Source organism: Lutra lutra, chromosome 9 (genome assembly GCF_902655055.1).
Source record: "Lutra lutra chromosome 9, mLutLut1.2, whole genome shotgun sequence".
Lineage (NCBI taxonomy): Eukaryota > Metazoa > Chordata > Mammalia > Carnivora > Mustelidae > Lutra > Lutra lutra.
The window spans coordinates 116,398,971-116,410,730 of NC_062286.1; the positions used below are offsets into that span (position 1 = coordinate 116,398,971).

An 11,760-nucleotide genomic window follows, 5' to 3' on the forward strand; every position below is an offset into this window, starting at 1 on the left:
TTCAGGCTGGCTCAGAAGCCCTAAGCAAGACAGCGCCCTAGCAGCTCTTGGCACTAGTAGAGCAGGAAACCTTCACCTCTATCTACCCTAGCTTGCTGTGTGGCCTTGGGCATGTTACTCCCCTTCTCTGGGCCTAGCTCAAAGGGAAAAAGGGGTCCTAACTCCTAACTCTGATTTTCACTGTGACCTGGGATAGATCATGCCTACGTTTGAGCTTTGATGGAAATGCAGCAGAAGTCCTCCATCACAGCCCAGACTTGCTATGTGACTCTAGACAAGTCACTTGCCCTCTCTGAGCCTTGGCTCAAATGAGAAAGGGAATCTTGACCTTTCAATCCAAGTAAGCGTGTTACCTTGGATGTGGCACCTGCCCCCATTGAGCCTCAGGGCAGACAAGGAAAGGAGCTCTGGAATGTAGTTCCCACACAGGTCTGGGCTTCAGAGGAGACCGAATCCTGATCCCAGGGCTACAGAGCTTGGGCTGCTCAAAGGCAGAAGGGCCCCCCTTCTGCATGGCCACCCGAACCACTGGTGGCCCTGGCTTTCTTGCAGAATGCGGGGCCACGTGTGAAAGCTGCTTCAGCCAGGACTTCTGCATCCAGTGCAAGAGGCGGTTTCTCCTGTACAAGGGGAAGTGTCTGCCCTCCTGCCCGCTGGGCACCACCGCAGAGCCCAGCACTCGGGAGTGCCAGGGTGAGTGGGGGCCTCCTCGCCCCACCTCCTTCCCTAAGGGGCTGGTGAGGGCTGTCAGGAGAACAGGAAGAACCACAGGAGAATGTCCCAGGGTGCTGGGAGGCCCAATAGGGGACATGAGACACACACAAAGGGACCCTTCTATACATTAGAGCCATCATGAGCACCATTATCACGGTCACCATCACTACCAACATCAGATTCGTTGCTATTACCAGGGGAGGCCCCAAAGTTCACAAGAAGAACACTGATTTTAGAATCAGACAAACCTGGGTTCAAATCCTTTTCATGTCTCCCTTCTGCCCCTCCCTGAAGCCTGGCTAATCTCCCCACCCCTACTTCAAGCTTCAGGTCAGGATTCTCCTCCTCCAGGAAGCCTTCCAGGTCCCCCAAGCCCCCAGAACCCAGGCCTCTTCCGGGCTCCGGCGGCTGCTTGTGCTTCCCCCATTATGGCCCAAGCACCCTGCCGTCCCAGCCAGACATTTCTTGGTGGTGAACTCCGGGAGTCGGAGCTGGATCTGTCTTGTGCCCGCTGCTGCTCTGCACCTAGCAAAGCACGAGGCATAGAATAGGGGCTCTGTCCCTACTTGGCAAATGAACACATCAGCAGAAGGACCACTGTTCTCAGGTCTGGAGACCTGGTTTCTGGGCCCAAGTAGGTCTTAAACACTTGCCATGTTCTGATGCAGATTCCCTTTTGTGTTTCCTTAGCAGGCCCCTTACCTGCTCTAGGCCTCACTGGCCTATTCTGCAAAATGGGGGTATTAACAGCCGCCTTGTTTTTTGCCTACCTCTTGGGAACTCTTAATAGAATCAAATGCGAAAAACTGTGTGTGTGTGTGTGTGTGTGTGTGTGTGTGTGTGTGTGTGTGTGTGTATTTTAAAATTGTTTCCTGCTAAGAACTTCCTTGGCCTGTGACCTCATTTTTCCTCAACAATAGCACCGAATAGCTTCTGCCTTCCCCAGCCCATCAGAGGGCACATGATCAAGGTCAAAGCAAGTCCTGGCCCTGAGGGCTCCCAGCAGACCTTCTGGCCTCTTGGCCTACCTGTCCTCCCCACAGCTGCCCTCCCTCCCTCACTTTTGCCAGGCCCCGGACTGCATACACCTGCCTATATCCTTCCTTCTGCTCCACTGGATCGCCTCCTCTCCCTCTAGCTCCTCAGTAACCTCCTCCGGGAAGCCCTCCCCTCTAAAGCCCACTGTCACTCCCACTTCCGGCCCTGGTGTGCTTTAGTATGGCGCCCATCCCAGGCCCTCATAAATAGATAGTTAAGTGTCTCCCCTCTGCTCCTGGCGAGAGCTGCTGTCTTCAGCGACCCGGACCGCTCCGACTTTGCCCTTGGATCTGAAGGACACTCCCTGCCTACTGACCCAAATTGTCTGTCTGTGTCTCCACCCAACAGAAGAATGTGAGCTGGGCCCTTGGGGGAGCTGGGGCCCCTGTTTGCACAACGGGAAGGCATGTGGCTCGGCCTGGGGTCTGGAGACCCGTGTGCGGGAGGCCAGCCGGGCCGGAGGGGAGGATGGCAGCAACCTGCCAGATGCTCTCCGAGTCAAGGAAATGTCTCCATCCAGAGGCCATGCCCAGCAGTGAGCACTGGGCCGCATTCGGGCTACAGCAAGCAGGGCCCCCCGGGGGAACGCTGTGGGACTGGGGACATTGCCTGCCCAAATAGCACCCATAGGGCGGCGCCGAAAGTCCAAGATTAGCCATACCTTCCTGTGGGTTAAGTCCTGCCCTCCCTGGTATCCTTTTCAAACGCAGGCGGGATCAGTCCCAACTTCGGGAGAGATACGTGCCTGCCTTCATCAGGACTTCTCTGCCCTTGCAGAATGACCACCTCCTCCTTTAATAGCAAGGATTTCAGAACGCCCCTCTTTATTGACTCCAAAGTTCGTGGATAATGTGATCTCCTTGCACGGGTCATTAAAAAAAAAAATCAGTTGATGCCCTGTCATATAAAAGAGAAATTCCCCCACGTGGTCACACTTGGGCTCAACACAACTTTCGAACACTTAGAGGAGTCAGGGCAAAGGTGAGAGCTCCCGTCCGGGCACAGAGATGCGACTTCCCAAGAGGGGACCAGCTCTTAGTAAAGCCCAAGTAAGCCCTCTGATCTCTAAACGGGCCCCCACGCCGCCGGCAGCCTCGGGCCATTCAGCAACACGCGAGTGTTCAAAAGCAAGTGGATGGAAGGGCTTCCCCGGGCTGGGCCGCGCGGGGCTCAGACACAATGCCCTGTGCTCTTGGTGCAGGGAGGAACCCCAGCCAGAAGAAGGGGCGGAGAGACCGGCGCCCGCGCAAGGACAGGAGGCAGGACCGCACGCTGGACGTGAGGCCCCGCCCACCGGCCTGAGGAGTCCCGGGGCTTGCCGCCCCGCAGCACCCCACCCTCCCTCAACCTGCAGCCCTTCCAACACCCACACCGCCACCCGCTCCTGCTGCGGCCGCTGGGACCGCATCCTTCTCTCTCCCCACCCATCCCTTCCTCCCCGCGTCCTGCCTTTCCTGCTCTCCTTCATTTCTATTCTTCCTTCCGTTTCTCCTCCCTCCTGTCCTTTTCCCTTCTTTCTCTTTAATCTTTTATCTGTTTGCCTTTCTTTTCCTTGTCTCCTGTTTTCTTTCCTGTTCTTCCCTGTGTCCTGCTCTCTCTACTTCTTAAAGAAAGCAGACGTCTTTCTCTAGGCCTTTCCCTGACCCTGTTGGGACCCCTGTTCGCAGAGAAGGGGTGTCCAAGGGCGGGGCCCAGGCCGCCGTCCAGGCAGGCTGTGGGAGTCCTGAGGGCCCCGCTTCTGCTCCAGAGGAGACCCCAGAACCCAGGGCTGCCAGTGCCCCCTGCTCCAATCCCTGGAGGCCATCTCCATGGCCCTTGGTCACCGGCTCCTGTGGGAACCCCCAGGAAGAGGCTCTGGGGGCTCCCCATTCCCTGTGTAGATACAGATGGGGCCTCCGGCTGGACAGCCAGCCCTGAGCCTGCCTGTGGTCACAGAGTTTGCCCTTGGTGCTCCCTCATGGTTCCCTGCCCCCTTCTTCCCAAACTGACTGTATTCCCATGTCCTTTGGGGGTCCAAGCACTGCTTCCGACAGGACTGTCATCCCTGGGGGAACCACGGGCCCAGCCCAGAAGAGGCCATCGAAGCCAAAAGGAACTTTGAGATTATCCAAGCTGCTCTGTTCCCCACCCTGGTGCTTCCTGCCCCTTGTACCCGTGGGGAAACTGAGGCCCAAGAAGGGACTTGCCCAAGGTCACCTAGGAAACCCAGGTGCTAGGCTTTCTACTTATTGGCTGCCCAGCGCAGCACACCCACAGGAAACTTTGGGGGCCTTTGGGGAGGTGATGAAAGAAGGAGCAAGGGAAGGGTCAGGAGCGAGGGAAGATTCCTCCATCCCCCAAGCCCCCAGAGAACCCTGAGCACTTGCATTTCACTGGGACACCCCCACCCCCCACCACACCAGGCGAGAAGAACATGGAGAAGAACATCGGCGAGTCTCAAATAAGACTTAGCTCAGAAGTCAGTTTGTTCTCACTGCCTGTCATTTCAGCATCACAGTACCTAGCCCCTCCTTGTTGGCCTCTCTGAGTCCCCAGGAAGGGGTGCTCCCAATTTGCCTTGGCATGGTCATGCCAAGGCTAGCCTGAACTCAGAAGGTCCCAGAAGCTAGAAGCATTGGGAGCCTGAGGCCCAGGAGGGCCCCCTGGGGTGGCCTGCGGAAGGGGGATGGGCCCGCAGGCTGGAAGAGAGGTTAAAGGTGATGAGGTAGCACACACCCCCACCCCCCCCAAGAAGTGCCTACCCTCAGGCTTCCCTCTCTCCGGCATAATCCCTTGATCCTCTCCCCCCTCCACACACACACACCCGCCAGGCCCACCCTCATAGCTGCTGCCTTTCCTCGCCTGGCCAGACCACCAGCTTCTCCTGCAAAAGTTTGTGCCTCTGAAATGCTCTATTGTTGTTGTTTCAAGACCCCAACTTTTTTTTTTTTTTAATAAATGAGAAAAGAAAAAGAAATTGCAAGTGTCTTCTTGGGCATGGGGTGGGTGTTATAAAACCATGACGCTGATGAGTTTGGAATAAGTGAATCTCAACCATGTGGGGCGGTTTTCCCTGGAATGCTCAGGGCTGTGAGGATGAAGGGAGGGCTGGGGACGAAGCGGGCACTGAAAGAAGAGGAGGGACCCTCAGTCCCCACAGCCAGGGTCCTCTCAAGAAGGGGACTTAGCCACAGGCTGATGACAGCAGTGCTGTGCTCCCCACCCAAGGCCTCTCGGCCCCATGAATCACAGATGTGGCCCCAGGAAACCATTTGTGCCCTGGATGACATGTCCAAGGGGCCAAGGACACCCAGGAGGTGTGACCATCCCAAGGAGCCATCTGAATAATGATCTCACTGCTGGTGTGAGTGGCCTCAGCTCTGGGGGCCTGGGTTTGAGTCCCAGCCTGGCACCAGCTATCTGCTGGCTCTAGGCCAAGTCCCTTTTTATTTCCTGACCTCGGGCCTCCCTCACCACCCCCAGTTTGATGGAGTACATGACTAGATTATATCCATTGCCCAAATCTGGGTGGTCCAACAGCATCCCTGGGGCACTTGTCAAAAATTCAGATTTCAGCGTCCTACCCCAGGCCTACTAATTGTGAACAAGTTTGGGGGCAGACAGGGAGTGCTAACTACTCATTCCAGGACCAGCTCAGTGGAGATGATGGCTCTCTTGGGGGCTTTGCTGTGGCAGTGCTCAGTGTTATGCCCCAATAATGGGTCCGTGATTAAAGGAGCGAGACTGATATAAAGCAAAGGTCAAGCAAAGCTTTATTTCGTGCCAAGCATCAAGAATCTAACCAAACAGGGGCGCCTGGGTGGCTCAGTGGGTTAAAGCCTCTGCCCTCGGCTCAGGTCATGATCTCAGGGTCCTGGGATGGAGCCCTGCGTGGGGCTCTCTGCTCAGCAGGGAGCCTGCTTCTTCCTCTCTCTCTCTCTGCCTGCCTCTCTGCCTACTTGTGATCTCTGTCTGTCAAATAAATAAATAAAATCTTAAAAAAAAAAAAAAAAGAATCTGACCAAACGTTCGGGGATGCACCTCTTACAAGAGAGGGTGACCCTTCTGTTTCAGACTAGCATTTAAGGGCAAAAGCCATGCGGTCCGGACTGGCCACGCACAAGTGGCCAATGAGATTGTAACACACACAGGAAACTCCACAGTGATGCTAGGTGACCAATTGAATTACAATTTACCCTAGTAGATATTTGAACCAGCCTATTACACCTTGATTAGGATTGGCGCCAAAAAGGCTCCCAAAGGGCGGGGGGGGGGGGGGGGGGGGCTACTCCCTGGTAGCTAGGGAGACAGTATGCAACCCCCCACTGATCAGGTGTCTCCACCTGGCCTGACCCACCCCTGTATTTGAGCCTTGTTACCTGAGGCTGGTTTCCAGGACTTGTCTCCAAGTAAATCCCCTGGGGGAAGGGAGGCAGGGACAGTTTCTAAATAGGTCCTTACACTCAGGCCTAAGTCTGAGGCATCTGCCTTTCTGCTTCTGACCGCCAGCCTCTACAATCCGATTCTATAGGGTTCCAAATATAGACCTCTTCTCTAGTATGTTTTCTGGTGAGATTTGAATTCTAGGATGCTGGAGGTTCTAACATCCATCATTCTAAGAAATCAAGATGGGAGAGGAAGCTTCACCTCCTGCAATCCCCAAGCCATGTTCTTTCCCTCAGGGGCCTGGTCCTCTGTTCCCAGATGAGGACTGTGGACAAGGTTGTCCCCTTTTTTTTTTTTTTTTTTTAAGTTTTCAAATTAGGAGATTAGTTTCTTGAGGGCCTATAAACTGGATCTCAGACGTTCCCTCCAGCTCCTAAACCTTTCTCACCCAGCCTCTCCCACGTTCCCTGGAGGATCAGGCCACCTTACTGCGAAGGAGAGCCTCCCATGTAACTATCTCTTACAGATGAAGCTCAGAGAGAATCTTTGAAACTGGCCAGGATCACCCAGCCAGAGAGGGACAGAGCCCAGACGGAAGCTTGGGGTTGACCAGATGCTACTCCCTGGCTTGGCGCATGCTGAGAGCTCCCTGCTCAACTCTCCCCCAACCTCCCACCTCGGCTCCAGAGGCCACGAGATGGCCCTCTTTCAGGCAGACACCCCACCCCAGAGCTTGCTTGCTCTGTCCCCAGCTCTGCCTGCATGTCCTTCCCACCTCCTGTCCCTAGAGGGCGCTGCCCAGCTATGAACACTGCAGAAGCCCGGCTAGTAACCACGCCCTTTTCAGAAATTGGGGGTGGGGTGGGGTGGGGGCGGGGACTTCTGGCTGGCTTCTCACTCCCAGCAGGGTTGGTGGGGGTGGATGAGGGGGAGGGTGCCTCCCGCTTCAGGCTGAACAAGGACCGTTGCGAAGGTGGCTACAGCAAAGAGGCTCCAGGACTCTGGCTCCCCGCCAGGCACTGAGCGGACGTGGATTCAGAGGAGGACCCGAGTGCTCGCTTTGGCAGCACATATACAGAGGAGGACCCGAGCCCCACATCCCACAGCAGGTCACCCTGACTGCCGCAGTTCCTACCTCCTGCCAAGACATCCTGGCCCCGGGCCTCCAGGGACTCGTGGAGTTAAAGTTCTCCCATTTTCACTTAGAGGAACATTTCAAACGATACTGTGTGGCCCCTCAGACTCAGGAAATGTGCGTTCTTGTAATAACAAAACAACAGTAATGATCATAATGATTAATAAGAAGAACATCTAAATGTATGAGCTGGCTAAGGGCTCTAAGGGCAGTGGCTCATTTCCTTTGCTTCTCTCCCCTCCCTACAGATCATCTTTCTGATTTCCTCCTGTGCTCCGGCCTGGTCCCAGCACTCATCTCCTGCAGCTTCATGGCAGCTCTGCCTGCAAGCTCACTTACACAAGAGGAGACGGAGGCGCAAGTTAAAGCCATTCAAAATCTTGGGGCGCCTGGGTGGCTCAGTGGGTTAAGGCCTCTGCCTTGGTTGGGCTCAGGTCGTGATCCCAGGGTTCGCAGCGTTGGGCTCTCTGCTCAGCGGGGAGGCTGCTTCCCCCTCTCTGTGCCTGCCTCTCTGCCCACTTGTGATCTCTGTCTGTCAAATAAATAAAATCTTAAAAAAAAAAAAAAGCCATTCAAAATCCACCGGTCTCATTCATCATCCGTTCAGTAAATATACACATTGGGGTTGCTGGGTGCCTGGAACTGTGCTGGCTGCCAGTGATAAACACCTAGGTCTTGTCCCAGAGCTTTCTGTCTGTATTCAAGTCAATTACAATGGGGCAAGAAGGCCTCCTGCAGAGGAGAGGATCTGGGATCAGGGACAGTTAAGCTATCTGCAGCCTGCAGGGGGTCGGGGGGCGGGGAGCCCTCAGGGGGCACCTCCTCCAGGACCAGTTAGGCAGGCTGAGAACTGAAAACTGACAGGAGTTTTCAGCTGGAGGGGAGGATCCAGCTATAGGAAACAGCACATGCAAATGCCTGGAGCAGAAGCTGTTCGTGGGGGTGCCAAGCCCAGAATTTGCAAGCCTCCTAGGCTGCCCGACTAGGGGACCAGAAGACTCAGCCCTGGGGTCTGCTGCTCCCCCACCTTGCTCTCCAACTCCCAGCCTCACCCATAGTGGTCCATTCAACCAGCCATCCACCACCCACAAGGTGGCACAGATCGGGCCAGCCAGACCTGGGGCTGAAGAAGCTGGCTGGGAAGGGGCTGCTGCCACCCAGCCTGTCCCACCCCCAGCTGCTGTCCTCCTAGCTCACACGCCAGCAGAGAGAAGCTGGCCCCACTCTGCCCTGTCTGAACTCCTGGGCCTCAGAACCCACACATGTAATAAAATGGGTGTTGCTTTATGTTCCTGAGGTTGGAGAGGTTAGTTTCACAGCAATAGACAACTGGACTAGGGGTTGATAGTGGAGTCACTCTCCTAGGGCGGAGGGCAGGGAAGAGGCAGGGAAGAGCTACATAGCAAAGCCACAAATGTCATCTCCACCACTGACCAGCTTCGAGCCCTTGGCCAAAATCCTGTACATCTCTGTGGGCCTCAGTTTCCTCATCTGTAAAAGGGGATAAGAAGAGTATCTCTCATGGTGTCTCTGTGAGGTTTAATTCAGTTTTAATAACACATGAGAGTTAAGACACAGTAACTGCTCAATAAAGGTTTTTATTTAAGATCTATTTCATTTATTCACTCAACAATCATTTCTTAAGCCCTGAGTCTGAGCCCAGAACTGTATAGGGAATTTCACATTACAAACTTACATTCATCCTCCATCGCGCCCTCAGAAGTAGATTTTATTATTATTCCTACTTTTAATAGATGGGGAATCCAAGGCTGAGAAAGATAGCAGGAGTGGGAACTCAAAAACCTCACCCTCCACCAGGTGGCCACTTACTGCATGGCCCCCCCACTGGGGGGGCACATCCTATGCCACCCCGGGGAGACCCGCATCCCTTGGGAGATGCACCTGCAGCCCCATTGCTCTGGGTTGCTCCCGGACAGCAAAAAAGCTTCATCTGGAAAAGGAACTCCAAATGGCTCTTACACATAGGACAGAAAAGATGGTCCACCTCACTGAAATTAAATGACAATCAAATCACACAGAGTGACCCCGTTTGACCTGCTTGAGTGGCAGAGAGCCAGATTTTGAAACCACATGGCCTTGGCCAGGCTGTGGGTGAGTTGGTGCTCTCTCCTGCCTTCCTAGGGGGAGGAGCACGGGCCAACCTCTAGAGAAGGGAAATTGACGATGTGTATTAAAATGAAAACACTCTCCTCCCCGGCGCTCAGTCAGCCACTTCCAGGGATTTATCCTCTGATTAGCCTCACCCACGTGCAGAACAAGTGTGCGTGCACACAACTGTTCCCTGTGGCCAGTGGTTTTGATCACAGAGAACTGGAAACATTCCAAACCTCTGCAGGAGACCCCTTTAAGGTATAGTCGCATAGCGCTCCATGGGATGTCATGCAGCTGAGAAGGGGTCCTGAGGAAGGGTTTGATGTACGACTCTGAGCAATGGCCAAGACGCACGATGAATGGAGAAAAGCAAGTTGCAGAACTATGGGCAGTCTGCGAGAGGGCCAGGATGGGAGCAGGTGGAAGGAGACTTGCTGTCCTCTTTTACTCCTTTTGACCAGTAAGACATGGATATATACTACCAAGTTCAAAAAATAAAAATGAAATTCTTTGGAGACATTTGCAAATGGGACTTTAAATACCCTTTAGAAAGATTCACATGGCTTTGCATAAACATTTTTCAGAAAGGGTTTTGGAGACACGGCACTGAGCTTGAGGACGGAGGCCCTTTTTTTTTTTAAAGATTTTATTTATTTATTTGACAGAGAGATCACAAGTAGGCAGAGAGGCAGGCAGAGAGTGAGAGGGAAGCAGGCTCTCTGCTGAGCAGAGAGCCTGATGCGGGGCTCGATCCCAGGACCCTAGGATCATGACATGAGCTGAAGGCAGAGGCTTTAACTCACCGAGCCACCCAGGAGCCCCAGGACAAATATGATTTGGAGTGAAGGAGATTGATAAGCAAATGAAGGAATGAATGGAAAGACAGTATCACAAGCTACCACCGTGAAGCCCTATTATGTACCCTACCGCAACCCCTACCATTTCATCTTCTACCTCCCCTGGGAATGGGTGCTATTGTCTTTGGCCACATATACAGTTGCAGAAAGGGAGACTCGGAGGGTAAAGTGATATGCCGGCCATTGTGTTCTATATCTCCTATTTTGCTGTGGACCTGGGAATTCTGGTGAGCTTGTGCACATTCACTCCTGGGCTTTGGCGTCTACACCATGTCTCAGCAGTCTCACCCCCCTCCCCCGGCACCGCCTGCTCTGCTTCTCTGCCTACCTATGATCTCTCTCTTTCTGTCTTCTCTGTCAAATAAATAAATAAATAAAATATTCTTAAAAAGATTGTGTCTGTCCTACGGCATAGATGTTCCTCCTCCAGGAAACTTTACCTAATTGACTGTCTCTTCCCAGTAGAAGTTCCCTTCCTTGGGCGACTCAGTCCTCCTCCCTCCTTTCACACCCTCTGTTTGATACCCTGGGGAACTACCTGGGTGCTGTAACTCTTTTGGCCAGGAGAAGGCAGCACTGTCCAAGAAGCTGGAGGAGCCAGGCTCACAACATGATAGCGGGACTCCTACCCCTGAAGCCCTACTGTGTGCCAGATGCCACTGGGAGCACTCCACTTACTTTACTCCACTGGAGGAAGGCCCTACACTGGTTGCCTTTTACCATCCCCATTCCCATTTATCTCCTTTTCCCTTTTTTTTTTTTTTTTTTTTGTAAGACTGTGGCTGCCTAGAGAGTTGAGTTATTCATTCTCAAGTCAGGTGAACCCTTCTCTTGTTTTATTTAATTTCCCTCTTGATGCCCCCTGCTCTTCGCCCTTCCCTTCCTGCCCAGGTATCCACTCTCACAAGTTCATTCTGTGTCCTTTCAAGTGCATGAATCCTTGGATTTGCGTGTTTTTATTTACAGAAATGGATTTGTGCCAGAGTCCCTCCTGTTTCCTTCCCCATCGCATCCACCTGCTGTTTCTTAGATCCAGTTGTATTTCTTCTGCGCCCGCTCCCCCTGGCGTTAGACATAGCTCCCTTCCTCAGCTGTGTCGCAGTCATCATTGCCTCTTTGGGCTCCCTCCCAGGCCTGCCTGAGAATTTCTCTGGGCTACACATGCAGGGCGATGGTGGCTGGACCACTGGTAGCTTCCTGCTTACCGTCCCTGCGTCCCGCACCAGTTCTAACATCCAGCAGAACACAGAATTCCCGTCTGCCACACCCTTGCTAACCCCACAAAGCTCCAGGCTATCTCATTTGTGCCAGCCCAACTGGTGCAGGGAAAGGAGGTCTGCCTCTTCACTGTGGACTCCCATGTCTCTGATGACCGCTGAGGGTGTAGGAGCATTGATTCCCACTTTTGTTTGTGATGTTCTCCCCCATGTTACCATGCTACCATGGAGGCTCAGGCCCATAGGTAAGAGGTGGAGCCCCCGACCTTGGCCTGCCCCTCCAACAACAATAATGCATTCATTTTTGACTCAGTTAATGACT

General features: G+C 53.6%; 1 protein-coding gene across 1 annotated transcript in view; it reads left to right on the top strand.

The window, feature by feature from the left end:
* RSPO4 (R-spondin 4) overlaps positions 1-3,195 on the top strand; it is a 29,652-nt gene extending 26,457 nt beyond the window's left edge. Inside the window, 4 exon segments of the mRNA XM_047747169.1 lie at positions 553-693; positions 2,101-2,222; positions 2,224-2,287; positions 2,954-3,195. Of these exon segments, the coding sequence (XP_047603125.1) occupies positions 553-693; positions 2,101-2,222; positions 2,224-2,287; positions 2,954-3,054 (428 nt within the window). The 3' untranslated portion in view covers positions 3,055-3,195.
* The last annotated feature ends 8,565 nt before the right edge of the window (positions 3,196-11,760 follow it).